Source organism: Xiphophorus maculatus, chromosome 20, assembly GCF_002775205.1.
Source record: "Xiphophorus maculatus strain JP 163 A chromosome 20, X_maculatus-5.0-male, whole genome shotgun sequence".
NCBI lineage: Eukaryota > Metazoa > Chordata > Actinopteri > Cyprinodontiformes > Poeciliidae > Xiphophorus > Xiphophorus maculatus.
Window position 1 is genome coordinate 13,214,428 of NC_036462.1, and position 27,809 is coordinate 13,242,236.

Genomic DNA, 27,809 nt, shown 5'->3' on the forward strand with positions numbered 1-27,809 from the left:
GAGAAGTTGACATGCACCTCTGGTATAGATTATGAGTGTGTATGAATAGGGGCTCAAACGTTTTGCTTCTGTTGAGTAGTCGGATTTTCAAAACATAAACATCTTTACAACATTTTAAAGACTTGGGCTCATAAGTTTTTGAGTTCATTTCTGTTTTCTTCCAGTTCTGGTAGAATCAAAATGATCCTTTCTCCAGCAGCCATTGAACGAGAGGCGAAGTACATCCAGGCTGTTGGTGCATCAACCAGCTGGTCAACACGCAGTCTGCATTCGAGTTTTAATGAGAAAGCTGCTGATTTGAGGTAAAATTGGAGAATTCTGAGCGTAATGTTTATTGTACATATTCCTAAGTACATTAAACCATGTACTTAGGAATATGAACCTGGAATTATTGCAACAAAATACTCCCTCAGTGTAATGCTGCCACCTTAATGCTTGCCGGTTGATAGTTTGAAATACGTGGTTGAATTTTAGACACATGGGAGTTCCAACAAAATGAAGATCCCAAACTCATCAGAACTGCTTTTGAGAACGGATAAAGCTGGCTAACATTAGACTTCTGGATTAGTTTTCCCAAATTCCTAATTTAAACTCTAGAGAAAATGTGGACTTTGCTGAAAACCCAACGAAATCCAATTAATTAAAGTAAAGTCTGCCATTTCTGATAGGAAGACACTTTTACATCTCATCTTTTTAATTTTCCTCTCTCTCAGAAGCACATATTTACACACATGCACACAATTTTTGGGGCCATCGCTGCGCTGGACCGAATCCAAAGTATCCATCTAATCTAGTCTCCTGTGTGACAGCCTTTTAAAGTCACATGGTAAATGTTTCACTTTGCGCTGTTTTCTCTGAGAGGATACAGAAGGAAACTTTTTTCCCTCAATAGCTTCCCTGTTTGAGCAGAACAGGACACAGCGGAGGTGTACTCATCAGAACAGTGTAATTGGGGATACAGTGAAACAAACATCAATCTGACAAGAAGGGAAAAAACTGAGTTGCAGCCAGCAGTGTATTGATTTTAGCTTCTGTTTGCCACTCTACTCTTACACAAACGGCCCTTAAGCTTATTCATGTTCAAGAGCTCTATTGCTTCATTGCTGTTCACGGTAAGCTAAATAGCTTGATGTGCTCTCTTTCTGCTTTTTGCATTTATGTTTATTTATTTTTTCTGATCATTTTTGCCTACAGAACCAGTCAGCACTACATCCTTGGCCTGCTACCCACATTACCTACAAAGCAAAAATTGTTAATACTTTGTTTTGTCAGCAGGGAAGAGTTTTCCATCTACAGTTTCTAATGACACAGCAAGTGAACCTGCGCTACTCCTTAGTCGTAAGCATTTTTTAGGCGACTCCTGCACAAGAAAATATCAGTTGGCCAAACAGTGGAAAAAAAAAGAATGAAGAACCTCAGCAGAATACCTGGACTTATAAGCCTGACGTACTGTTCTTGGACTCATACCTCGAATCAAATTACACACAATATATAGCATAAATACGCTGATAATAAGGAGTTTACACACATCATTGAGACGAGTGTTACATTAATTTCTGACTTTTCATTATGAATTTGAACTTTTTTTCTAATGTTAAAGGGTCAAAGAATAATAATAAAAAAACAGTCCCAATAAATGTTTTCACCTTTACGTTTTTTTATTGTTTTTACAAATCAGTCATAATAAAAAAAATTAACAAAAGAAAATGACAGAAAAGAAACTTTTTTTTTGCCAAAGTAAGAACTGATTTCTACTAAATTATGACAAATAAAAATATTTAACATAAAATAAGTATAAATTATCACTCAGTATTTAGCAGATAAACTTTTGACTAACGTCACATCACAGAGTCCGTGTGGATCGGTCTCGGTCAGGCTTGAACATCTGAACGCTGCAATTTTTCTCCATTCGTCTTTGCAGTAGTTTTGATGTGTTTTTGGGATCATTGCTCTCCAGGAGCACCCAACTGTTTTCAGATTTCAACCACTTAACCCAGACTGCTCCCCTCAATTGAAATTAAATTGGTTTGGATGTTCAAGAAAAAAGAAGGAACCTCCTAAACTCAAGACACCAGTTTTATTGTTCATAGCAAACTGCGGTGACCAAGAAAGAAGCGTTTCATAAATTATATTTTAGAGGTGAGGTTTTCAGACCTTAGAACACTACATCAACTGTAAAGCATGGTGATGGTAGTATCATGCTGATGGCCTGTCTTGATGCTGGTGCATTGCGCAAAGTGAGTCGAGTTGAAACTGAAACAAAGTTGGGAGGAATCTATTCAGTTGTCACAAAAATGAATAAAACATGCTTAAGGAGATTTCAAAGTTGCACAATTAAACAGAAACACCTCCTTAAGTCAGAATTAATTGACCTAATTTTACTGAACTCTTCCCAGTAGTAAATATATGCACATCTATTTGTGAACAAATTTCTTATCTCTTAAATGCATAAAATGCAGAAACATGCAGAGTGCATTTAGGTGGCATTACCGATAGTGATTGACCTGATCATTGAGTACAAAATTAGATAATTCAATTGGTTTTCTGGCTTGCAGCTAGATATGGCTATGTTGGATTTGATGTTAGTGCCAGATTCGTGTTCTTACTCTATGAATGGAGCATAATGAATTAGTAGCTCTTTCTGGTTTACTGTCATCTGCTTAAAATCTTGCTCAATTTTACCTCATAAATACCAATCGCTCATTTGACTAAAGCCAAAAACTCCTGTCACCAGATGTACTTGTACCCAGTTTGCTAATGATAGTGTGCTTCTTTAAAAGAGTTTTACTCAAATATTACTGAGAACATATAAATTCGAGTCTTTTCGGAGTTGAGAAAATCCACTTCAAACTTGTGCAACCGGTTGTGGTCTTTACATTTATTTATGTATCTTTTGTGAAAAAATAATGGTCAAATACAACATCATTGAATCAATTAAAGTTCGACATTATTGACAATCACTCTGTTGATGAGGCTTTGTAAACATTGCGTGTTATTTCAAGAGACCTTCTCACTTGAACAAGGATTTTATTTCTATAGATATACATTTTAACGAAGACATGCGTTTCTCCCTCTGGCTGTCAGGTTTGTATCGGGGTTTTTTTCCATCTCTGACGCCTTTTTACACATTTGTTTTAAGGTTCATTCAGTGTTTTCCTCTCTGAGGACAGCGGCCAACCCAAACAGATGATGCTGAACGGCTTCACTTCACTGCAGTCGGGTTTTCCAGAAGACTTCACACTGTCAACAATGTCAGCAGCAGACTGCTCATAGGCATGTACATCTTTTAGAGGCTCTCCTTGACAGATCATCCTAGATAGACACTTCGTGTTCCCGCTTCAGCCATTTTTTCCCCAGGTTTTTCTTTTTTTCATTTCTGTTTTTCCTCCTGCAAAATTATACTTCTCACCCATCATCATGGATTTCATTCTCAGTCAGGAACCCAGAAAAATAGACTTTTTTTTTAATCTCTGCCATTATTTCCTTCCTCATTATGTACCCTTTTGTTTTCTGTCTGAAAACATACAAACTCAGCTTGTCCACAGCCTTCACTGTGTCAAACAGAGGCAATATCCTATTAAGGTCACAGTTTTCACCAGTATTAATATGTAAAGCAGAAGGAAGGAGGAACTGGTGTCACAGCACTCTGTACTATTCTAGTCAGGGATGGAATTGCTATAGATTTTAGGAGGCTGATGGAAGTGGGACATGCTGAGGAGAGGATGAGGGGTATGAGGAGCCATCCCGACTGTCAGATCAGTCCCTTTTCCCCCTGAGGGCTCTCCTGTTGAAGGGCCAATATACTTACTGCTGTAAAAGATAAGAAACCCCAGACCTCTTGGACTAAAGTAGACCCCCTAAATAATATTTCTCTGCAGTACATATATTGTTCTGTTTGGTACACCTGCACGTGTTTCAAGCTTTCGCTATTCGGGTGGTAATTTCATGATGATGTCTGTGAAACTCAAGGTTGCCAGGTGTCCCGGCTTCCTTGTGTTTGTAAATTAGTGCACTTGCCTCCCTGCCTGTCCATGTCGATCTTAATTTTCAACTTGATATACAGTGGCTCTCAGTACACTGCCACGAATTAGGCTCCTCTCTGTTTGACCTCCAGTAGTAAACAAGGACAAAACAAGAAATGATTACAAGAGCCACATCTTCCTTATAACGCTTATTTCTTTTGGCTCTATCAGGCTGCACAGCTGTGCGCCCAACTGTGATTGCCTTCAATATTTTCCTTAACAGTGTGACGTGTGCTGTGAATGTTGTGTTGGTAGGAGTGAAAGAACTTGTTTTATTTATTAAGAGGGGGAAAATAACCAGTAGATTTTAGTGTATTCAGATTTATCTTTCTGGAGTTGATTTATATTATTTTGCACCATGAATCATGATGATGCATGGTGGTGGCTGCATCATGATGGGAAAGGTCAAGCAGTAAGTCTTTGGAATAAATCACTGATGACTATATTTCATTAGAGAATTAAAATAGTACTCACTTTTAACAGTTATGTGCAACAAGAAAAAGCAATGGACTAATGTTTTCTGCTGACTTTTTAATAATTTGAGATTTGTGTACTGTGCATTCAACATTAGAATAAAATCCTAATTCTGCACATGCCGACATCCAAACTTATTTATCTGTGTTTTTCTATGCCTTGAAAAGTTACAAACATTGGGAGCATTTGTTTAATTGATAGAGGATCATTTGTCATAGTGAATATTACTACCAGTATTTCAGCAACACCATTTCTGGAGAAATGACCGCCACATTAGAAAAAATATGTAAAAAAACAATAGTTAACAGTATTATTACTTTCAAAGTAATACCATATTGGCAATTTTAAGTTCTTTAAATTGCCTTGGTGCCAAAAATGTTTATTTCTTCTATTAGTGTTTTGATGATAGTTTTAGATAGAACTTGGGTCAAAAACTCATAAGATTGTATGTCAGTATGTAGGATTAACAAAACTCCCTCTTTTAAATTAATTGACTCAGTTGCCTGGAAGAGGCTTATCCCACCAGGACCAAAATTTGTCATCATGGAATGAAAGTAATCACTCAAGACAGTCTTATATTGATTTGTTGCTCATCCTTTTGGAGGCAATCCATCACTTACAGGTTATAAAAGTTTTCCTTTCACTTGCCATCCACATTCAGTGTTATATTTCAGTTCTGCTTTAAGTTAGAAAGTTTTAGACAGCTCAGGTCAAATAGGAAGAAACTGAAGAAATTAATACAGCATATTTCTGGCTTAATTTACTGGTGCACTGGTGAAGATGTCTTAAAAGTATAACCAGAGTAAATAGTAAAGATGGCAAAAAATGGAAACTCTAAAAATCAAACTCTTAATTTGAGCACATGAAATGAGTCTGGAAAAAAACTGTTGTTAAGAAATAATTGACTCAAGCAAAATCTCTAATGATGCAGCTTGTGTTACCCCAGCGATCCCTTCAAAATAAATGTACTAGAAGCATTTTTAAAAATATGCCCTACTTCTTAAGCTACACAGTGGGCAGGATGTTAAGTTAAGAGTAAACCTGTTAGAGAACAGCATCGTGGGGTCATCAAAAGTCCACAACAACTGTTTGGCACCGTCTACATGCTAATTGGTTGTTAAGAAATTACGCAAAAAAGGAAAAATATGTTTTTTTGCTAAACTCAAATGGGATTTCAACTAAAACTGTGTTCTTTGGTCAGATGAGACTAAAATTGATGTCCCAAGTGGATCTGGTATATAGGAGAAGAGTGGAAAAGCCACTCAATCCCATGTTAACTATGATGGAGGATGTGTTATGCAGTAAGGATGTTTCTCTGCCAAAGGTTCTTGTTAAAGTCCATGGCATGATAGCAACTCTTCAATACAAGGACATTTTAAACAAAACTCTTTCAGGAAAGTGAAAATAGGTCATCACAAGGTCTTCAACACAGAATGGTTCCCTGTTGACTTAGTATAATCAACCTTTTTTTCATCACAGTCCACAGGCATAAATCCTGAGGAAAACCTATTTGCTGAGCTGAAGAGAACAGAGCAAAGGAGAAGACCCAGGACTCTGAATGATCTATAGAGATTGCACAAAGAGAAATAGTCAAGATCTCCCCCTCTCTGTGAATGCTTCCACCTGGTGAAATGTTTAAAAAGAAGAGTGAGTTATGTTCTAATGACAAAGGGGGGAAGGGAGGCTGCACAAAGCACAACTGCAGGGGTGGCAATTATTGCTAGTGCTTTTATTAAAAATAATTATTACATTACATTCCACAGATTAATTGTTCTCCAATGAGGTTTGGTTAAACGTTTTAGTGCAAGTATGTGTTCCTGCAATAACAAGTCATTTATTCTAAGGCTTTTATGGAGTGGCCGCCGCTTTACTTTGTGTAGCTTAAATTAAATGAGATTCTGTTATTTATTTGGATTCTTTTTCTAACTTATCTCTATGTGTACCTGTCCCCATTCACTCAGCTTTTGTGGAAGACTTATTCTAAGAATCTAATTATAGCGAAAGGTAATTACGTTAATAGCTCATAGAGGTAGCGTGTTCTCAGAAAAGCGAGATGGATGCCGCTGGTAAGGAGGGGTGATGATGGCACACCCTCCGTGTTTGGATTTACCTTTTACAAACACCTATTCTCAGGGAGAGAAAGAGAGAACGAGGAGAAGGAAGAGGAGGAGGAGGGAGAGTTTGCCCCACATCTTCACAGCTAAAACTGCCTCCGTCGTTGAGACAGTCCGAGATGGAGCCGTCTGTGGGCAACAGAGCGCAGCGTTTCCACTCATGGATCCACGCAGAAAAGGAGGAATTTGGTGAAAAGCGAATATAAACTACAAACGGAGTTCGAAATCAACCCCGCTTTCATCCACCATATGGAGTCAAACTTCATATTAAACTATTTTAAAGGTAAGATAGTTTTGCCGAACAATGTGTATTGTGTGCGTAAAATGTGTTCCACATGTACAGTGGCCGCTGTAGTTTGCTTTCGTTTAACAAAAAGTCTATAGTCTAGAGAAACGGTTTCTGAAAACATTAGTTATATTTTAAATTGTGTATTTTATGTGTAATTTATGCATGAAAAGTTGCAAAGCATGCAACAAAAAGAAAACACTGGAATCTTTTGATCAGAACCATTTATGGCAGTTTCCACCCATATTAACGAGGTTTAAACCTAAAGAAACTTTCATTGCAAATATAACAAAAAAAGGCCTGTAACTCATCTAACTTCCTATTAATACTAAAATATGTACACATAACATTAAAAACAATTATTTTATAATTTAAATGTATTTTATTTTGCTCGTTTCTTTTTCCTACCCTCTTCATTCCCATTATTTTTCATGCATCATGTGATTGTTTTGCTACTGGAAATTTGCATACATTAATTCAATATGTCAATGAAAATCATGAGGAGTGCCTGAAATTTCTACCTAATATTACTGGACATACTGGGCTTTTTACCAGTTTAATTTGAGCATATCAGACAGATCTAGGGCAATCTAGAAAGTCTGAGGTTCCAGCCTTTAAGCATATTCTTCCTATTTCCAGTGGAGACTGGAGACACATGACAGTTTTGATTTTATTATGAAAACACAGGGTGCTTGACATTTAAGAGGGTATTCTTGTAATCAAATTGAAGCAGTCTCTTGTGAGCTCTGTCCTATAGAAACATCATTTTCAGGAAGGATGCACTTGCCTCAGAAAAACAAAGCAGCTCTGGAAACATCGGGTTGAAGCGTCAAAAAAAGCTGCAATGGAAAATGTCTACAGAGATATAGACAGGCTAAAAAAACAAATGAAACAAAACAACATGCAAATATGAGGCTTGTTCGATTGGAAATAGTTTAACTCATATTAAATATTTACCATAATCCACAGTGTTTTTTGCACATTATCTTTGTTTTTTAAAATTTTGCCTTCCAGTTGCATGAGCGGTGAGCAGATGGTAACACCAAGACTACAGCGAGAGGATTTTTTCACACTATTGTCACTTATTGACACTGTGAGATTCATCCAGGATTGATGTTCTTGTCCTTAATAGTCTAACAGGCAATGCTTGGGCTATTGATTGTTCTCTCTCTAGCCTCCATCTCTAAAGCGCGTAGCACGCTTAACCCTTGCAGCGTGATTAAGCAGCCCTGGTATCATAGAGACATAAATAGAAGGGTAAATGAGACAAAAATGTATCGATCAGGATAATATGATACCTTTTATTCTGGCCTTGAAGGACAGAACAGACAGGAGGTAGGGTGGAGTAGAGATAATTGCATTATATGATTGTGTCCTTCTAATGCAGAAATGCAAAGGGGGTTTGCAAACTTATTAGGCCACTTAGGCTATCATTACAGCTGCTTAGACTGTGTTTAAAAGAGGAAGCCACTGTAGTTAAATATAATGGTGCATTTTCCAGAAATCTGGTGTTATTACTGGATTAGCCACCATGCAAGATGTTTGTCATGTAAAGAATTAGCTTTATGCATGATTCAGTGCTGTGTTGCTCTATAAAGGCACTTTTGTGTTGGGTGGATCTAAAGCTCATTTCATTTCTGTAATGCAAGTTTTCCTCCTCTGTATAATCCTCTGCATGCATTTTTATTGAATGTGTTTCCAGATTTTCTTCTTTACTCTGTTCCCCTTTTTCCCAACCTGTCAGGTTCTTCTGTAGCAACAGCCTGAGTCTGATTGGGAACTGATGTGTGTCATGGGGATATGGTGAGGCGATGTGCACAAGCTTGTGTGAGAAGAGATGTGGTGCCATCAGTGGAGGAAGAGGAAGGGGGACAGGTGAAAAGCTGGATCTCTACTCATGGCTGTGCATGTCACTCTTGTTCTCGACCCTGTGGGGTCAAGCAACCCCGCAGTGCCCGGACAGCTGCCACTGTGCCTGGGAAACGGCCACTGTCTTGTGCTCGGACGCAGGGCTGCGGGAAATCCCAGAGGGGATCCCACCAGAGACGGTTTCCTTACACCTGGAGCGCAACTACATCCGGAACATCCCAGAGAGTACCTTCAGCCACCTTGTCCACCTGCGGGATCTCTATCTGTCCCACAACCGCATCGATTCTCTCTCCTCCGGGGCCCTGCGGCATCTGGGACCTGACCTGCGCCTGCTGGACCTCTCACATAACCAGCTGAGGCAGGCCAGCAGGGAGGAGTTTGGGTCCACTCGTGCCAAGACGCGGCTCTACCACAATCCCTGGCACTGTGATTGCACCCTGCAGGAGCTGATGGAGACTCTGAACCTGGAGCCCGAGACCGTGAATGGAATCATCTGCGAGAGCTCCGTGCGAGGCATAGGTGAGGGGAGCCGGTGGGAGGACCCGGGATCACCAGGTGAGCACGCAGGTCAGCCGCTGGTCAAGCTGCTGGACTCTGGGGTGAACTTCTGCAGCCTGCAGAGGAAGACCACGGATGTAGCCATGCTAGTGACCATGTTTGTGTGGTTCTTCATGGTCATTGTGTACGTTGTGTACTACGTCCGGCAGAACCAGGCTGAGGCCCGGAGGCATTTGGAGTACCTGAAGAGTCTGCCCAGCCCACGTAAGACCCCTACAGAGACAGACACTCTGAGCACGGGTTTCTGAGCTGAATGCTGTTGAAACTTAACATTCAGGTGCCATATTTATGGAACGTGACTCTGAAACGCTGAGAGAAGTTACTGAAGTTACCAACTATGGAGGAAATTAACCTTTTACAGCTGTTTGATTATTCCGTTAAATTCTTATTCTATACATTTATTTTCTTATGACGTTTTTGTTTTTCAGTTTTAGTACAAAATTTTACATATTTTTCAACTTGTACTATCTGCACTGATAGAGGAGAGGAAAAGTTATAAAGCGCAGCAGGTAATGATAAGACAGGACTACATATAGAGAAAGACTTTGAACTTAATAACATTCTGTCTCCCTTTGTAGCACCTCTTTTCTTCTCACTCCATGCCTCGTACTCTGCTCTTTTATCTTTCATTAGGTTCTAATTAGGAGACGTTGACCAGCTGACCCCTAATGAACACTTGAAAGGCACTAATCAGTTGGAGTGTGTTTGTCAGGTGTGCAAATTCAGATGTGTGTCCTTTACATGCTGTTTGAGTCATCTGTATGTGTGTGTGCATGTATACACGTGTGTGTATATGTGGTGTTTCTAGGCACTGTCACGGCCATTCTTACTTTGAAAACCCTGATTTTGCACAAATCCTTACCAGGACTTCAGTTTTAGACAAACACCACACTACTCATCTAAATTTACGCTGGACAAGCTGGATGGGATGTGCTTTGTCCTTATGCTGGAGCAAACAGTTTTTGAAAAATCTCAACAGATGTAATAATTAGTACAAAGAAATTTTGAGCCGAGTTAGTGAAATGAGTTGCTATCTAGAGGTTTTGCTTTAGTTCCGATTTGTCTTTGAGCTACGGGAGTCTAATTGTGCCACAATTCAACAAAGATCTCAAACATGAAATGAACACTTAAAGTCAAAACAAATACATAAATGATTTAAGTAAATACAACTGTCTTGATGAACGTGACTAGATGGATTTTAGGTATGACATGGACATTTCTGAGTTTTTTAAATTATCTTAAGGCTGTGGACTGTAGAACATCAGCTCTACCAGCCAAAGCCAGCGGTCCCAGAGTTTACATGCTACGTAAGAAGCCACAGTGACAGTATAAAGTATTTTATGGTGTACTAAAGCGAAGAAAGCTTAAATTGATTTAATAATTGCTGAAACAGTCAGATCACATTTCAACATGTGACTTCACATTCAAATTGTGTTTTTCATTTACTTACATAATTTTGCATTTAATAAATTATTGAAATATTTGAATAAATATTGATAAATTGGATTTATTCGTTTCCAGGTTTGTTCTAATATGAATATGTATAAATATAATTTCATGCTTTATTTTCTTTCTTCATTTTGGAGCTTTTTCTTCTCCATGGTTTACCACATGGACTGTATCAGAACTGACTCCATTTTTACTGACACTGAGAAAATAATCACCTCATTTATTATTAAAAGAGTCATTCATTTTATTATAACATATTAGGTGAGCTGTGTAAATTAATGCATTTCTTCTCCTGCTTCCTCCACATATTGAGCTAAACCACACTGGATTAACAGCCACATCTGATTGATTTTTGTGAGGGTGTTGCAACCATGCTTATTGTACAAATAACTCCAGTGTCCTCAACGGGATATGTTAGTGTTGTATTAAAATATTAATGCAATTCTTCTCTGCTACAATAAGAGATCTAAAATAAAACTCCTTTCTATTGGCAATCATAAATGCCGAGAAATGGTTCAAAATATGGTTTGACATAATGAATAAAATAATCAAAATTATGTTCATTTTATGTTAATTTACCCTTAATTTATACTTCTGCATTAATGTCACAACATCAGACGTTCTTTGCACATTTATTTTGACCAAAAATTAATGAATTGAAGAAAAGAATGATCCAAACAAGTGTCTTGACATTCAAATTACACCTGAGTAAATGTGTTGAATGAAAATAGAGTTCATGTACAGTAAGTGTAACATTATGTAAATTTTTGTTTGGTTGTTTTCAGAGCATTGCATTTCTTAAAATCAGAGTATTGTAGGTTTTGGGTGGTTTGAAAAATAGCAAAAAATTTTGAATGAGATGTCAGAAATTGTGCTTGACTCAAAAGAGTTTTCTTCAGCATGAAGAAACAGTTCTCCCCCCAACCCCACCTGTTGCTGCCAGATGCCACAAAGTTGGCTGAAAGAAACCCAGTACATTTTTTACTTGTTCCCAAAATTGGAAAAATAAATTGGGATGATGGACAAACAGAAGGAAAGCTTACCCACAACTTTTGGTAACAATATGTCGGTCAAACAGCTGGCTGCAGCCTGTGATACCATACTGTGAAACCATGGTATGGGACAACATGGTTTCACTGTATGCTACTTGCATAAAAAATCTAAACAAAAAAAAATATAATGGTCCAGTTACCTCCTCAAACACTCAGGTGTGTCGACAAGAGACACATCAAACAGTTGCAGGAAACCGGCCCTCTGAATTTGACATCTGAGAATCTCATTCCAACTCATGTGTTATGTATAATGTCATAACTAGATGTAGCTTACATAATAATAAAAATTCTTTGTGTTGCAGAGATAATAGGATGGAACTGAAGCCATACATTTGTTTTATTAAATTTGTGTCAAACAAAATAAATCACTTGTTCATCTTGAAAATTATATCTGCTTTACTTTGGTCAATGTTTCCATAAATTTAAAAAAATCTTTTCTTACTTTGTGAAAATAAAGAATTAATAGGGAATTGAATGGACTGATTTATGCTTGATATGTAAACAATTGTGTATAAATTCATTATCAGACTGTTAAAACTGTACCTGGATTTTATCAGACAAATGGTACTTTTTAGATGCAGAAGCAGAACTTAGAATAGGTAACCTATCTGTAAACTGTGATGTGCTAATTGTGGTGTGCATGTGTTGTAACCCACAGACAAAGGCTGGCTGCATTGTGTCTACACTTTAAATTAGAGTCAGTCGTTATCATGTTGGTAAACCAAAGGCTAAAAGGGAGATGAGGTTGGACAACTCTCTGACCTTTAAATAACAAGAGAGCAAAGGGTGAGTAGCAATGTGGGTGTTTACTGTTTGTCACAAATCATTCATCTAAATTTCATGCAACATATTTCTGTATCCTTCAATGCACATTTTGTATTGAGTAAACCTTGGACCAATTTTTGCTTGCTGTTAATTCTGACAAGCCAAATCTCAAAATCTAAATATGTCTACTTGTTATAGTCTTTAGCTGTGGGATTTCATTTATTGATGTTGATGTTTTGTTTTAATCATTGCTCTATTTTATTGTTTCCTGACAACAAATGATTCAAATCTAAATAAACTTTTGCAGTGCCTTGCAATAGACGACACACGCTTTTATTTTACTTTGTAGAGCTTTTTGTGATAGTCAAATACAAAGGCGTGCTTAATTGGGAAATGGAAGAAAATGATGCATTTTTGACAAAAATTTAAAAGGGTGCCGTGTGTTTTTCTATTAAATCAATTTTTAATTAGATGTAGGTTCAAGTTTTAACTGCTACATTAATATGCTTAAGTCTAAACCACCTCAGTTTGGCCCTGGTCTGGTGGTTATCCTGCTGAAAATGTAACGTAATGTGTCTCAAGTTTTTCGCAGCCTTCAACAACCTTTCTTTCAGGGTAGCCTTTTTATCTACCTCTCACCTCTAAGCAGCTTCCCTCCCCTGCTCAAGAAAAACATCCACATAGCATGATGGTTCCATCACCATGTGTTGCTGTGGGGGAGGTGTGGTGATGTTCAATTTTACACACATAGCATTCAATTTTCCTCTCATCTCATCTGGACCAACTTCTTCCACGTTTTTTGTGTACACAGCTTGAGGCAAATTGAAATGAGACTTTTTTGACTACTCTTTCATGAAGGGTAGATATGACATAATCCACCTGAGTGGTATCTATGTGCTGTTTCTTCAGGCTCTTGGCTATTTAACTTAGTGTGCTTTTGGCCGTCATGATGCTATTAATCAGTGGCATCTGAAGGCATTTGACATTAGTGTATTTTATTTAGGTATATCAGATTTAAAATGTGCCAGAAAAACACTGTATATAACCATCCTGCAGTGAAACATGGTCGATGCAGCATCATGCTGTGATGGAATGAGATAAATGAGTATTATCTCGAGTTATAATGAGTTTTAAAAGGATAAAAAAATAAATAATAAAAAATAGGGATACCTAAAAGGATATAAAAAATACATAAAAGTGACGGAAGAGAACATCCGAAAAGCTGCAAAAAACTTGAGATTGACTTTTTATTAATGAATTGAAAAATTTGTTTTATAACTCTTATAACTGAAAAGAAAAGCCTTTCCTGAGTTTAAGCAATAAAACGGTTCTTGTAACTACCGACAGCTCTTTTCATGTTTACTTTGGTATTTTTTACCATTATTTTTTTTTACTTTCCAGAGGATTGAGGTTAGAAGATCTCAGTGCCATCACCCTAAAGTTTAGCTTTTGGCACAAATTTTCTATTAGATTTAAAACATTATTACTTCAACTTAGAAGAACATGTTTATCAATTTAAATGATTACCATTTAACTAAATATTCCTGGGGTGTGAATACTTTTGACTGTTAGGTTAACAGGAAATTCAATAAAACTCAACTTCAGTCTGTTACTTGGTTTTTGTCGTTTATTTCCAATTTACATTAATTTAAACTTAACAAGAACAAGTCATGATCATATTAATAAAATAATAATAATAATGCTATTATTATTAATAATACTTCTATTATTAATAATAAAAAAATATACACAACCTCACACATTTGAACCCTCTGTGCTGGAGTTGAAATTGGAACATTAGTGAAGTACACTCAGTGTGTGTGGGGGTGTACATGGAAGCAGAGGGTGTGTGGTGTGTGAGGGGCAGGAGGGGACGCGGGTCACACTGGATGAAGGGCAGCATACTGAGATTATATAATCAAATATACCTATCTTGATTTGACAAGATATTTTTAAATTGTAAAAGTTTACATATGTTTTTTTTTCCTTGTGAGGTAGTTTTAAAAAGCCAAATCAAATGTTTGAAAAATAAAAATAAATTTGTCCCTAACTAAATTGATCAAAACATCATCATGTAAGAAGGATCATAAATTACAGTGAAATCCAAAATCCCAGAACAAAATGGGCTCTAAGGAACTCTCTACATATATATATATAAATATATATGTATATATTTATATATATATATATGAACTGAACTAATATGTACAAGTCACTATATTGGAGTATCAGGTTGTTTAAAAACACAAAACTGTTTTACAACAATAGCACCATTGACTTTATTATAGTACACAGTAATTTTGATACACACTATGGTTGGAGAAACAGGAACAACTGGACATTCTATGGTATGCGGAAAAATTTTTGGTTTCAAAGAACAATAAATTCTTTATTGATTTGTTACAAGAAATGGGATGATCATAAAACAGGAGGAAGTTGATGGATGAGGCTTCTTTTTCTTTAAAATATATATATATATTTTTTATCACTTTGCAACAAACTCAGTCCTACCACACCTGGGAGTCTAACCTAAACAATAAATAAATAACACCAACACATTGTTCTCTCTTGTTCCCTGGTAAGCTCCTATTCTCTCCTCATACTTCCTCCTTTTTGTTCATAGATATTGGGTATATGGGGGGGTTGCCGTTCACAGAGTGAAAAAGGGAAGGTTTAGGGAGTGGAGGGTGCCCATGTGGGGGTGGGGCAGAGATGACTGAAGGCAATGCTGAGGATGGATCACAAATGACAGTTTGTTGGTGCCATTCAGTGCAGATATCCTACCGAGTTCAACTTGGAAAAGCACTTTTTTATTTAGAAAAGAAGTCCCATGTTTTAAAAAAGTGTCTTGATTTTTCTTTTTCTCTCTTCCTCGCCTTTTCACCAAAGCGTGCTCCTCTTTCGTTTCCTATTTTATTTTTTTTCAAACAGCCACTTTTTCTTCCTCTTCTTCATTCTTTACAGCTGCTCATTCTTTACAAGAAGCAAACTGGCCCAATATCAATTCCAAACTCCTGGTCTGCTCCACCGATATCCATGGGGGCAATGTCCACAATGGGCAGACGGGAGGTCTTCTGCGACCTGTACTCGAACATTGTCTTACCCCACTGTCCTGTGTGTCTCTGCAGGAAGGAAAAAAATCATACAGAAAAATGTTAGCATTTGGTTTGCCCCCTAGAGAGTACAAATATTGTACTAGCAGGATTGCATACCGTGCAGCCGTCTTCCATGACGCTGTAGGTGAAGCGGCTGTTGCCCTCGGCTCTGATCTCCACATCATTGGAGCCTTGCAGCAGGACGGCCTTCTTCAGGTTGCTTGTTGAAGCATCCAAGTAGGCCACGCTGTTCTTACAGTGGTAAGTGAGATTTTGGGAAGCCTCTGTTGACAGCAACCTCAGGAAAGTCATCTGAATGGAGGCGGTGTTGGGTGCCAGGCTGTCGTCACCATAACTGAACTGCATTGAACAGACAATAACACATCAGGTTATGTTCCTGGTGAGTCATCTAGTGTTTTTAAATAAGCTAATGCTTTGAATGTTTGATTCCATGTATTCCAAATCTAAAAATTTATCGTATTCGTCACAGGTTAAATATCTATATTTAACAGCAAGATTCTCATATTCTAGACAACATATTTCTGGTAACTGAACAAAAGCTGCTGTTTCATATCTTGGCATCTGTGTTAGATATTGAAAAAACATGCTATTTAGCTATCAGTGTCCTGTAGTGACTTTAAATCATGTGTGTCATGTTTGATTTCAAGCTGTTTTGTATAAAGTGAGTGTCCTGGGATGAAGGATGAAGAACTTTTGTTAGGAACCTTTGTCAGAATGAGGTATTAATTTTTTTTGTAACATTACCTTTTTAAAAATTCACTATGAACACGCTTAAAGAAGTTGCCTTTGATCTTTAAGCCTTACACAAACTAGAAATAGCTAAATAATGTAATCCATTTTGTAGGAGATATAAGTCATATTGAAACCAATGTATTTTTTATGAAATGTTTGTCATGTTGTGTGGTATATATTTCATTGTAAAGCACTTTGGTACTTTTATCTGGTAAAAAGTAAACAACACAAGTACATAACTCTTTCATAGTCTGGACACAGGAGGTTGAACATCTCCTGCTTTGATTGCAGCTGGGAGGCATTCATGTGTGAAGACTTTGATGTCTGTAAGTGCTTTGGGGCCCACTAGATCACCCACTGCTGGAAAGAATGATACATGCTTTTACACTAGGCTCTCCAAAAGTTGCGGCTAAGACCAGAAAAATTTGCCAAATTTGCTGGTTGGCACTTTTCAAAAGGGGTCAGACGAGTTATTAAATAAAGCAACAAAGTTTCCAAGTTAGCTCTTTGAGTAAGAAAGTAAAGTTTACTTACTTTTCAATGTTTTCAATGTTTGAGAACTATTTTCTTTTTCATTTTATTTTTATATTGATAAAATGTGTGCGAGTGAATAGTCAGGATAGTTAATAGTTAATAGCAATAGTTAATGTCATTTCATTAATATTGTCTATGTCTTGTTTTGAGCTGTTTTAGTGCAATAAGAATAGTTTTATTAATTGTGCTTTACAAATAAAACGGAGTTGGATTTGGATCTTGTCAGGACATTGAAAACACATTTGAGTCACACTTATGTGTGTTTTGTAGCAGTGGAGCAAGTACAGTATATGTGTAAAGCAACAAAAATATTTTTACTTGTTGCTTGGATCGTTTTTTTAACCTAAGGCAGCATATCTTTCTGTTTGAAAGATATTTTCACTTTAAGTTTGACTTTCTAAGTATCAATTCTGAACTTTTTGTCATGCAAAACATTCATTTGTGCCATAATGTAAACAGTACATATTAATATTTTACAAGTTAATAAAACTAAAACAGGTTGCAGATCTTACATGGAATCCTCCGTTCATTGTCTCTCCGAACCAGACATGTTTGCGTTCTTTGCTCTTGCTGGACCACCAGTTCTTGCGAGGGATCTTGGCAGGTTTGGGGTTCACACAAGACTCCCCGGTTTCCATGTTGCAGAAAACTTTGATTGCATCTACAGTGCAGCCTTGATTGGGATCAATCCAGTACTCACCTAAACAAAAACAGAGAAAAAAGCAATAGCCTTCAGGGTGACATCAATTTTTCTGCACAGCTGGAATGCCTTGCATGTTTTTGCATAGTCTTGTAAAAACTGACTCTAAATCAGCACAAGACAAATATTTTCCAGAACAAACAAGAATTTAGTCAAATTCCTATTTTTCAAAACATTTATTTCCCCAGACTAGACCCAGTCTGCTTCATTGTATCACCCCAATTCAGCGAATTTCTTGTGTTGTCACTCACCGCTCTTCCAGTCGGGATGGCAGAGCTTCAGGTCTCTGCAGGTGCGGGCAGGGTTCTTCTTGGATCCCTCTGGGCTGCGGATGTTCTCAATCTGGTTGTTGAGGGACTTAAGAGTGGCATCGACCTCTGCGTCATGTTGACGGAGATTCCCAGCGGCCTGGTCTGCCCTCATATACCTCAGGGGATCGGGAGACTTTTCTGTTTGACCCAGACCAGCGAAGGCAGACATGTCAATACCAGGACCGGGGGGACCAGGAGGACCAGGGGGTCCAGGGTTTCCAGGAGGACCCTGAAAGAAAATTTAAAAAGTAAGAACACATTTTATTTAACATCGGCAATTGTAGATTTCCTGTATCCTTGTGTTTTTCATTCTCTGCTAGATTACTCTTCTTCTGTGTCTTGAACAAGACATGTACATGCAATTTTACACAATTTTCTGAAGAGGGTTTTTGCAAGCCTACAATTCTGAATAATAACTTCTACTGAATGCCAGGGTAAACAAACAGTACATAAAAAACAAGCACATCAAAAAGGCTTTTCTCAATTCTTGTTGTGGGTTGAGCAATTATCTGTCTAGGATTTCCCTCTTGGAATGAGCAATGCAAGCAACATATTTAGTTGCTTCAATCTCCAATATTCTTCCTTGTGTGGGATGTTTTAATAGTTAAAAGGTCTTTTAATAACACTTTAATAATTAGCTTCATGTAGAAAGAAAATGGGGAGAAAATAAGAAATTGGGAAAGCACAGGTCTTTGGTGACCTGTACTTGGTAGAAGATGTTGGAGAATGGAAATCCTTCTAGAAAAGCCTAAGTCAGCACAAACCGAAGGAAGTGATGCCATTTCTGTGTGCGAGTGTGTAAAGAAAGTTCACACATACTGGACCCTGCTGCAGAACAGAGGCAAAACTGGGTAAATCGTACTCTGTTCTCCATGTATGCAGTCTCAACCGTCTTTATGTAAAGTTTTTCATATCACACACTACACATTTATTTGCAGAAAAATTCAAAGTAAAAAATCCTATTTCCATACTGTAGCACCAATATGTGCTACTTTGTGTTTAACTATCACATAAAATCCTAATAAAATACTTTGAAGTTTGTGGCTGCAGCATGAAAGTTCAAGAGGTGGTGATACCTTTGAAAAGAGTTGTATGCAATAATTTCAACTGAGCTAAATTACAGATCTGATGCAGCTAGCAGCGTTTACAGCATCATTAAGGCTCATGAAGCTGCACAGAAAAAGCTTCACTCTTTAGGCTGTTATTTATTTATGTTTACATTGCCCATATCGCTGTCTTGGATATGAGGTTGATATATACATCTATTTACCAAGATAATTAAGCATGTGATGCTATATATTTTATTCTGTAAAAGTTAGTTAGGAAAGTAAAACATACTAAAAACAAACAAAAAAAGGGGGGTGATGTTATTATTAGTACTCACAGCGGGACCAGAGTCTCCAGTACGACCACGAGGTCCAGGGGGTCCGATGGGTCCTGGTAAGCCATTTGACCCGTCTTTTCCAGCAGGACCAACAGGTCCAGGTGGTCCCTATAGAAGGACGGTTTGATAACATTATTCATTCTAAAGCATGAACATAACTAGACTAATCACTCAGCTGGATAAAAAGAAATAGAAGTTTCCCTTCAATTTAAAACCATTTTACTGCTTTAATTGCAACATGTTTGGTTGGGTTTGTACTCACTCTTTGTCCAGAAGGCCCAGCAGGTCCAGTGGCACCCTGGTCTCCAGGTTGACCCTAATGCAGAGACATCACAGGAAATAAGGCCTTAAGTATGAAACAAACAATGGAGTAGTGTAACAATGCTTTAGATTAGATATGGTATCTTACTGGTGGTCCAGGGAGACCCTGCAGACCAGTGAAACCTCTGTGCCCCTTCTGTCCTCTCTCACCAGACTCTCCAGCTTCACCCTTATCACCACGGGGTCCTTGGGGTCCCTAAGAACAAATTTAAAGCATGCTAATAAACTCTTACGTGTTGGTGACAGCTGTTAACAGGAAGAAGATAAACAATGAATATTAATTTCTGTTTGACTGGAAGTTGTTCCAAGCTATCCGTGCAGGATACATACAGGCATTCCTCTGGCACCGGCAGGTCCTGGAGGTCCAGCTGGTCCTTGGGCACCCTAATAAAATGAAATGATAAACATGTTAACACACCAGACTTGCCTAGAAGTTTAGCAATATCTAAGTTTTTGTAGAGTATTTTACAACACACTAGTAATAAAATTCGGTTAAAAAAAGCAAACGCTTTACAAAATGCATTAAATTAATATTATGCAAATTAGAAAAGCAATAAAAGTTAATTTATGTCCCGGATATAAGGTTTATCAGGGATGAAACACAAGAAGGAGAGTCCTTCTTGGTCTCTTTCAAGTACCAAGAAGCAGAAAACCTTCTTTGTACTTGTAACACAATATGTTAATGTTCAGCTAGCAGAAATGAGCTTCACAGAAATATTAAAACATAAAACAACTTTTATGCTTTGGTAGATTTTTTAAAAATAGCTTTTGGAAAACATGTGACTTTGCTTGTGCATGAGTCATTACTCACAGACTCCCCTCTGTCTCCCTGTTTTCCGGTGGGACCGACTGGGCCGGGAGCCCCAAGAGCACCTGGAGCACCAGGAGCACCAGCAGGACCGGTGTTGCCACGGTCACCCTGCAGCAGAAAGAGTACAAGTTGGAAATCACAACAGCCAGGTCAATGTTTCTGACTTATTACAGCCACCACTCTGAGGAAATTATGTTAAACAAAAGTGACATAAAGACTGTGGAGACACCAAGCATGAATTCATTTGCTAAAATATATGATTTTTAAATGTCTTAAATAAAAAGGGAGTGAACAGTTGCCACACTGACACTGCTCTTTTAACAACAAACTCTCCAAACAAAACTTGCATCTTACATTTCATTGAACATTGTTTGGACACTTCCATCTCAATTACATTTTATTTGAATACAATGAATGTCCCTACATAGTAATAACTCTTCCCTATGGCATGGATACTATTATTGGGAGGATAATGAGTAGATCCTGCTCAAATTTGCCTAGGAAGGACCCAAAGATCATGACAGAGCTGAAGTGTTTCTCTGACTCATCTGGTAGAAATATAATGACATCTGTGGAATTCCACAAAGAATGAATGATCCAGTTATTTCATCCTGCAGAATTGTCAGTATTTCTCTGACTTGTTTTGATGGCCAGTGACAGGTGTGTATCATTGTCATCAAAATATACAACAAAATCATACAACAGGTGATTTGACCTCTTGTAATTGTACCTTAATTCCAGGAGAACCATCTCTACCAGGAGGTCCATCAGATCCAGGGTTGCCCTGTCAGACAAAATGAAGTGTTAATTAATTCTAACCAGGTGTCCTACTGAATGAATATTAGCTGCATAATGAGCCTCACTGCAGCCAAACCCAATAATAGGACAAAATGCAAATGGATGAGTGATGCAAAGTGTGGAGAATTTCAATGGCGCACATGAAACAGGAAGTGGATTGACAGCTGCGTATCCAGCCCAGAGATGTTTACAAGAATATTTTCCCAAGTCAAAGTCAAGTCTCAAGTGTTTGAGGGTCAACTCTAAAGTCTTTGGTGAGCTTTTTCAAATGCATGCCATCTAGTCTCTCTTTAAGAATGCATTGTTGTAGGTTGGAAATTCAAATCCTGTATTGTTTTCTTTTTTGCTTATTTCAGCACAAACATTTTGCAAATACATTCTAATCTCTAAAAATATAATATTCAAAAGCTGTTATGAGCTGCTTTAAACTACTCTGAAAATCAATGAGACATCAATCTATTAGAAATATAAATATGCAATTATGTCTAAAGAGGTTTGCGATACTGCATATTTTGGTATTGATCCGATACAAAGTAAATACGTGGCTAGTATTATCTATATTGGTATCAATATTAATATTGTTACCAATAACGATACTTCTTAATTTTTAGGTTTGATATATCACCAAACTTCTGACCTTCGGGTGTTTTATAGTATTTCCTTTGAATTACTTTATTTTAAGAACATATTAACATGATAAACAGAAAAAATATATAAAAACAAAACTAATTTATTCACATTTTTCCTAAATAAATAAAGTGCAAAAAAAAGTAAGAACACATTTTATTTAACATCGGCAATTGTAGATTTCCTGTATCCTTGTGTTTTTCATTCTCTGCTAGATTACTCTTCTTCTGTGTCTTGAACAAGACATGTACATGCAATTTTACACAATTTTCTGAAGAGGGTTTTTGCAAGCCTACAATTCTGAATAATAACTTCTACTGAATGCCAGGGTAAACAAACAGTACATAAAAAACAAGCACATCAAAAAGGCTTTTCTCAATTCTTGTTGTGGGTTGAGCAATTATCTGTCTAGGATTTCCCTCTTGGAATGAGCAATGCAAGCAACATATTTAGTTGCTTCAATCTCCAATATTCTTCCTTGTGTGGGATGTTTTAATAGTTAAAAGGTCTTTTAATAACACTTTAATAATTAGCTTCATGTAGAAAGAAAATGGGGAGAAAATAAGAAATTGGGAAAGCACAGGTCTTTGGTGACCTGTACTTGGTAGAAGATGTTGGAGAATGGAAATCCTTCTAGAAAAGCCTAAGTCAGCACAAACCGAAGGAAGTGATGCCATTTCTGTGTGCGAGTGTGTAAAGAAAGTTCACACATACTGGACCCTGCTGCAGAACAGAGGCAAAACTGGGTAAATCGTACTCTGTTCTCCATGTATGCAGTCTCAACCGTCTTTATGTAAAGTTTTTCATATCACACACTACACATTTATTTGCAGAAAAATTCAAAGTAAAAAATCCTATTTCCATACTGTAGCACCAATATGTGCTACTTTGTGTTTAACTATCACATAAAATCCTAATAAAATACTTTGAAGTTTGTGGCTGCAGCATGAAAGTTCAAGAGGTGGTGATACCTTTGAAAAGAGTTGTATGCAATAATTTCAACTGAGCTAAATTACAGATCTGATGCAGCTAGCAGCGTTTACAGCATCATTAAGGCTCATGAAGCTGCACAGAAAAAGCTTCACTCTTTAGGCTGTTATTTATTTATGTTTACATTGTTTTACATTGTAATTTGTGAGCAAATCAAAACAAAATCTTTTTAAAGGTAGTGTTGAGAAACTATTACATAAAATCAAAATAAAATTTCAAGACAGAATCTGAAACTAAAGTATCGATCTTACCACACTAGTATTGATCTGCTACTGATATCGACTTGGTATCGATATTATCGATGTTTTGGATCAATCCACCCACCTCTAGGGTCTGGATATTATTATAAAGCCAGAGCTGATGTGAACACTCAACTATTCAACTTCATCCCTTTTGCAAGGAAATATACTCATATGGAGCCTGCTTACCAACCTGCCTTTACTTCTGAGTCTGAGTCAAATCAGAAGTCTTCGACTCAATTATGTATCTGAAATTTGAATTTCCATTTCTGATTCAATCAAGCACATGCTTTGTGTCAGGGATTTTCCTTTACCTCTCTACCAGGTTCTCCAGCAGGACCAGTGAGCCCAGGCGGTCCGACTGGTCCAGGTGGTCCACGGTCTCCAGGACCACCAGCAGCTCCCTGCTTTCCAGGCTCACCCTGACAGGAATAAGGACTCATTGTTACATGTTGAAAAATGAAGAAAGATATACAACTCTTTAAATTTCCACAAGGTTCGGGTTCTGTGGTTTATTTTCGGTTATACATCTGAGTATTTTTAACAATAGAAAGAAAAATAAATCTTCAGATTAATCTAAAGATTTAATGAAAGAATTTGAAATACATAGCTAAGAAACAAAAAAGAAGAGTGATTCCCAAACTCAAATAATTTTTATCTTCAACACTTTCTTGTGATTGCACATTCACCATGGATTCTAATTTCACTGCTTTCGGTGCAAGATTGAAGTATATACATATTCAAAATTTATTTACTAACTCCAGGATTTTTTTGTAGCTACTTGTCATGTCATTATCTTTTATTGTATGAAAAAAAATATATATATTTCTTAGTAGAATTGGGCTTTTTTCTATTTTTTGTCTGTTCAGAAAAAGAGAAACAACATCTAATTTCATTTAGACCAGATAATTTATATAAATGCACTCAGCTGTTGGGTTTAAACAGTTTATAACAGTAACAATTAGTGTTTGACCACAACAAAATCACACTTTGCATTTTATTTGATCAAAAAAGCTACGTATTCGGAGAACATGAAGTCTAATCTGCTGTCCCATCTGTCATTGAAAGCTCGTTCCTTGGTGGGTCTATTTTGATTTACTGGAATCCCTTTCATGCACACTGGTGAATAATTGATAGTGGGGACATGCCCGCTGAGATGTTGTAAGTAGGGGACATGGTTCATGTCATATATAAAAAAAATGTTGGATGTAAGCAGGGAAAGCTCTTCAGTCACATGTCGTGGTGTAATCTCCATCAGACAGAAACATGAGGGGAAAAGCCCTGGTTGACGTGAGATGCGTTCTGACTGATCAAATTAGGACACAGCAGATTGTCAGTCCAGAGCACATCTGCTGATTCCCTACATTTACTTTACAGAGTGCCAAAACAGTCAGTATTGCGCTCATATGGCAGATTCATTAATATTTATTAACAGCCGTGACAGCAGGGTTGGTGATGCTTTCACCTTCTGACTGTCTGCTTGTGTGTGTCTGTGGCCTCGAGAGACAATGTGTTTGTGGAGACATGCACACCCTTGCAGGAGCTGCTGCAAAAGCAGTTTTGAGATATTTTGAAGGTGTTTATGTGTCTGTTGAAAAATAGCAAAAGAAACTGGCATAAAGTTTTATTGGTGCATGTCTAAAATCACAATGCGGGCAGAGTTGTGGTTTCATCCATACAAGGATAGTAAACATGCTATATTTAGCATCCAAAGAGCTAATATATGAGTTTGTGTACCTTTTTATATTTTAAAGTTGCATTTGTTTTGTTCATTTTTCTAAGAAAAAAAAAGTTATGTATTTAAGATATGCTACATCACATTTTACATCTTCCTCATGACCAGTTTCATAACAGCCCAGTAAAGCTGATTCTCTCACAGGTCTGACTCAAATGTTTGAAATATTTTAATATGAATTAGAAGAAAGACAAGCAAAGTATGTTTGATGACATATAATGTGCTCTTGTTTTGTTTTTTTGCCTGTTTTGTGCTTTTCATTGCTCAGGTTTAAATTTTTGTCTTCATTTTTTTTTTTTTTTGCTTTATCCATCTCCACCTGTATTTGACTTGTAGAAAATTAGTTTGAATTATGTGCTTGATCATGTGATTTCATGTTACTTACAGAAGGTCCAGGCAAACCAGGGAAACCTCTTTCTCCTCTCTGCCCGGGTAGACCAACAATACCGCGCTGACCAGCCAATCCCTGAGGACCTGAGGGACCTAGTGGACCCTGAGTGGAAAATAAAAACAACAGAAAACTCATCACTACTGTGGTATACGTCTCTCACAGAACACATCTTGAGCCATTATTTTTAACTTCCAAGGCGTGATAGGTGTATATCTTCCATCACTCTCGACGCAATATTTTATTCCCAGTCGGAGTTGCAAATGAATCTCTCCATCACCTCTCTGGTCTACGTCATCCTCAGCTCCAGAGGCTGCCCTGTCAAAATGTCTTGCAGCTCCTGAAATCATGTTCACAGTGAACACCTGACTGTAAGTGACAGCTGAGACGCACCATGAGGCAGACAAAGCTTTGATGTGCTGATGCTAGGCTCAGGATTTCATACACAGGATGAAATCTATAGGAAGAGATGGACTCAACACAGCACTGTCTCAGAGTTGGAGCAGGATGCCACCACCTTCCCTCCACCCTCAGGACACAACCTGTCATTATCTTGACAGAACTTGTCATCTATTTGTAACTGGTGTGTATGGGTGTTTGTGTGTGTTTGTGTGCAACTCTGCAGTAAAAGGCTGGGGTTCCATTCTTACACTGTCACCAGATTGTGCTGCTTTGTGCAGTCACATCTTAGTCTGCTATTAGAGTCAGTGATAGACACTGACAGCTCTGTGTATTAGTGGTGAGCATGTCCATTACTGCTAAAATTGGCTGTCCGGCTTGAAAGGAAAACATAAAAGTGGCTCAAAATGCAGAAAACAAATACATTTAAATATTTTCTTCTCTTTAGACTTGCACCTCCATGCAACAGTAGGTGGGTGCAACAGAAACCATAGTGTTATTTTCAGCCTAACAAGGTCACAGATTTCCACATTATGTAAAAGCCTGTCTCCTGAGTGCAGCACACTCACAGGAGGACCGTCCTCTCCAGGGTCGCCCTTCTCTCCTGGAGCTCCTGCAGGACCGCGTAGTCCAGCGTCGCCTTGTCTGCCTGGAGGTCCACCGTCTCCTCTCACTCCTTTTGGTCCGTCTTTACCAGGAGGGCCAGCAGGACCTGCAGGTCCAGGATTACCCTACCAAGCATTTGAATAAAACATATAAAGTAGGTCTCATTTTGAGCGTAAGTTGACAAACAAATATTTCTGTTTACAGAGTCCATACACAGCAACAATAAAACGTTGCTGTGTATGTATATTTAGCCTTGTCTTCAACATTTTGACAAGGCTAAATAGCTCAAAGACACATTTTATTGTTAGGAATTACCTAAAGAAAGTCCTTCTGCTTTAGAAAAACAGTTCTGGCAATGTGTGTGTGTGGGTGTCGGGTCAGGAAAGGTAAATGCTCTACAGGTGCTTATAGATCAGGCTGGGAAAATGAATCTAATATTCTAAAGATCAGCATTTGATACTTATCTCAAATTGACCATGTCAAAAACTACCACTATCCAACCCCACCATACACTATCTACAATTGCATCGTTAACAAAAAGGGTACATTTTATCTAATCACTGGATCACTAGATCTTATTAAATCATTTCAAATAATAGCGAAGGTTAGTTTCAGGAGAGACACCTTAGTGAGGTTGTTATTAAATGTCAGTTATCCCTAATGAAGATGACCTTTGGATTACTTCAGAGGTTTATTTTTAGGCCTCCCATCTTTACTTTGTACTTGCCATGTCTGTGACAGAGTATGCAGGCATAGTATGATTTTTTATTTCCATGCTGATAGCACACAGTTTACATCTCTTTTAACCTAAGAGGCAGGAAACAGATGTATCCAAGACATCAAAGATGGCACAGAACATCCTGCAGCAGTACTTCAACCCAAAATTATTTATACCTCCAACAGAGTCAAGTTTATATTAGTGGTTTATTGTGACCAGCACAATTTGACTGGAAGTCAAATCAAAGATAAGAAGAGTAATGAAAAAGCTGATTAGCAAATAAAAGAAGGGCTAGGCTGATTTGATACCAATAAAGGTTTCCATTCCTTTTTTGGGCATGTTTTATTTATAAAACTTGGTATTTTATTAGCAGTTTCTATTTATGAAATGATTTTTTTCTAAATATTTCTTCCAGCACTTTTTTCTTGTCTGTTTGATTGGATTAATGTTGTATTATATGTAATTCATATTACTACTGTTTTCATTACAGAGTAAAGTGGATGAGCAGAGGTAGAGTGAACAAAGCAGTGAACTTACGTTGGGGCCAGGAGGTCCAACTCGCCCAGCAGCTCCAGGGAAACCAGTGGCACCCTAACAGATTAGACCACAGTGTCGTCACTAAGCAATGTCATATAAGTGAGAGCAACAGGCTAACAAGAAGCAGCCAACAAAATAATATATTTTCAAAAAGACACTTACAGGAGGACCCTGGGCACCACGAGCACCTTTAGGTCCAGAAACACCTGTAGGACCCTAGGATCAAAGCAGAACTGTAAATCAGAATATGATCTTTTTTTTGTTTGTTTGCTTC

At 37.6% G+C, this 27,809-nt stretch overlaps 2 protein-coding genes across 3 annotated transcripts in view; one reads left to right on the forward strand and one right to left on the reverse strand.

Moving 5' to 3' along the window:
• Positions 1–6,568: 6,568 nt before the first annotated feature.
• On the forward strand, positions 6,569–14,198 carry LOC102234417 (leucine-rich repeat-containing protein 3-like). Its single transcript, XM_005796977.2, has 2 exons — positions 6,569–6,893; positions 8,641–14,198. The coding sequence occupies exon 2, from the start codon at positions 8,708–8,710 to the stop codon at positions 9,569–9,571; it is 864 nt and encodes a 287-aa protein (XP_005797034.1). The 5' UTR covers positions 6,569–6,893; positions 8,641–8,707; the 3' UTR covers positions 9,572–14,198.
• A 611-nt stretch (positions 14,199–14,809) lies between these two features.
• The window catches only part of LOC102234162 (collagen alpha-1(II) chain), a 51,922-nt gene continuing 38,922 nt past the window's right edge, over positions 14,810–27,809 (reverse strand). For both annotated transcript variants that reach the window (XM_023324908.1, XM_023324907.1), the window contains 15 exons: positions 27,698–27,751; positions 27,536–27,589; positions 26,244–26,405; positions 25,273–25,380; positions 23,467–23,574; positions 21,229–21,282; positions 20,499–20,606; positions 20,018–20,071; positions 19,776–19,883; positions 19,629–19,682; positions 19,367–19,474; positions 17,923–18,211; positions 17,484–17,671; positions 15,802–16,044; positions 14,810–15,711 (listed from right to left, as the gene is read on the reverse strand). In XM_023324908.1, coding sequence (XP_023180676.1) covers positions 15,565–15,711; positions 15,802–16,044; positions 17,484–17,671; positions 17,923–18,211; positions 19,367–19,474; positions 19,629–19,682; positions 19,776–19,883; positions 20,018–20,071; positions 20,499–20,606; positions 21,229–21,282; positions 23,467–23,574; positions 25,273–25,380; positions 26,244–26,405; positions 27,536–27,589; positions 27,698–27,751 — 1,839 coding nt within the window. In that variant the 3' untranslated portion in view covers positions 14,810–15,564. The remainder of the gene's footprint in view (positions 15,712–15,801; positions 16,045–17,483; positions 17,672–17,922; positions 18,212–19,366; positions 19,475–19,628; positions 19,683–19,775; positions 19,884–20,017; positions 20,072–20,498; positions 20,607–21,228; positions 21,283–23,466; positions 23,575–25,272; positions 25,381–26,243; positions 26,406–27,535; positions 27,590–27,697; positions 27,752–27,809) is intronic.